Here is a 1,113-nt window from a genome sequence, read left to right as displayed (position 1 = left end):
ACTGTTTGCTGGACTTGTATGCAAAACGGGGGACTGAACTCACTTGTAATCACAGTCAAACAAGCTACCTAAGCCTAATAGGGCCTGCCCGCCTTCAGTCTCATATGAGTTACCGAGGTTTAAGATTGACACATGACCAACAAGTCTCATGGAATCGCAGGTTATTAGTTAAATGGTTAAACCTTCTTTTATTGTCTTATTCAATATTAATTATAGGTACTGGCGCATTATGTGGACTCTGCTAAAGAAGTCAAGTTCGGTTAATGCTAATGAAATAGGATGAATATGTAATAGTTTAGAAACAAATTTGGGCTATATATTTGCACATTAGGGGGAGGGGGGGTAAAGCATAGCATATATTAAATATGTAACCTAACCTAACCTAGGTACCTCCCCCCAAACCCCAAAAAACAACAGTTTAAATATCGTAAACGCAATGAAAACTACGCTTTGCATTCCATTTCTCAACAGCCTTACCTTAGACCTTAGCTCCTCCTGTACCTCCAGAGGCACACAGGGCGTCCGTTAACAGCCTCCAATCATCCCGCAAATGAGCTGCGGCGTAAATGTCCTCCCACTCTGGGATTAAAGATGCGTGAAGGGCTCTCCTGTCCCGCTCATATGTCCTGTAAAGCTTTTTTTTGGGCCTTCCTCGCCGACACTTGCCGCCTGGTTGCCACTGGATGATCATATTTAGTAACCTCGATCTCGGCATACGGACAACATGGCCAAAATAGCGCCATCTTTGTTGCCTCACTGCATCAGTAACATCAGGCGAGTTTGTGTAGTGGCAAATGTCTACGTTTATTATCCTATCCTTCCAGTTGATGTTTAGGATACGTCGAAGACAGTTGTTTTCATATGCAGTGAGTCGTTTTTGCTGCTCAGCGGTGAGTTTTAAACATTCCATCATTTTAAACATTTCTCAATAGCAGTCTCTTGAAAATAGCCCGCCTGGCGGGTTTCGTCTCTCGTTAGTGTATAGAAGTGTCAACATAATGCACCAGTATCTAATTATATATACCATTTAATGATTAAATATAAGTACATCGATCTTTAGTTGTTTCAACTATGATGATAAATTATGTCTGTTATTCTAAACAGAAATTCAAA

General features: G+C 41.0%; 1 protein-coding gene across 1 annotated transcript; it reads right to left on the bottom strand.

Annotated features, from left to right (window-relative positions):
• Positions 1-501: 501 nt before the first annotated feature.
• On the bottom strand, positions 502-913 carry LOC148938837 (uncharacterized; the record flags this gene model as incomplete). Its single annotated transcript, XM_089107499.1, has 1 exon — positions 502-913. A coding segment is annotated over exon 1 (412 nt), but the record flags the coding sequence as incomplete, so codon positions are not given.
• Positions 914-1,113: the final 200 nt, after the last annotated feature.

This window comes from Artemia sp. Qi Xiang Cuo, unplaced genomic scaffold (genome assembly GCF_049724085.1).
Source record: "Artemia sp. Qi Xiang Cuo unplaced genomic scaffold, ASM4972408v1 HiC_scaffold_314, whole genome shotgun sequence".
NCBI classification, from domain to species: domain Eukaryota; kingdom Metazoa; phylum Arthropoda; class Branchiopoda; order Anostraca; family Artemiidae; genus Artemia; species Artemia sp. Qi Xiang Cuo.
Note: the sequence above shows the minus strand (reverse complement) of the source record. Positions and strands in the feature narration are given on the sequence as shown.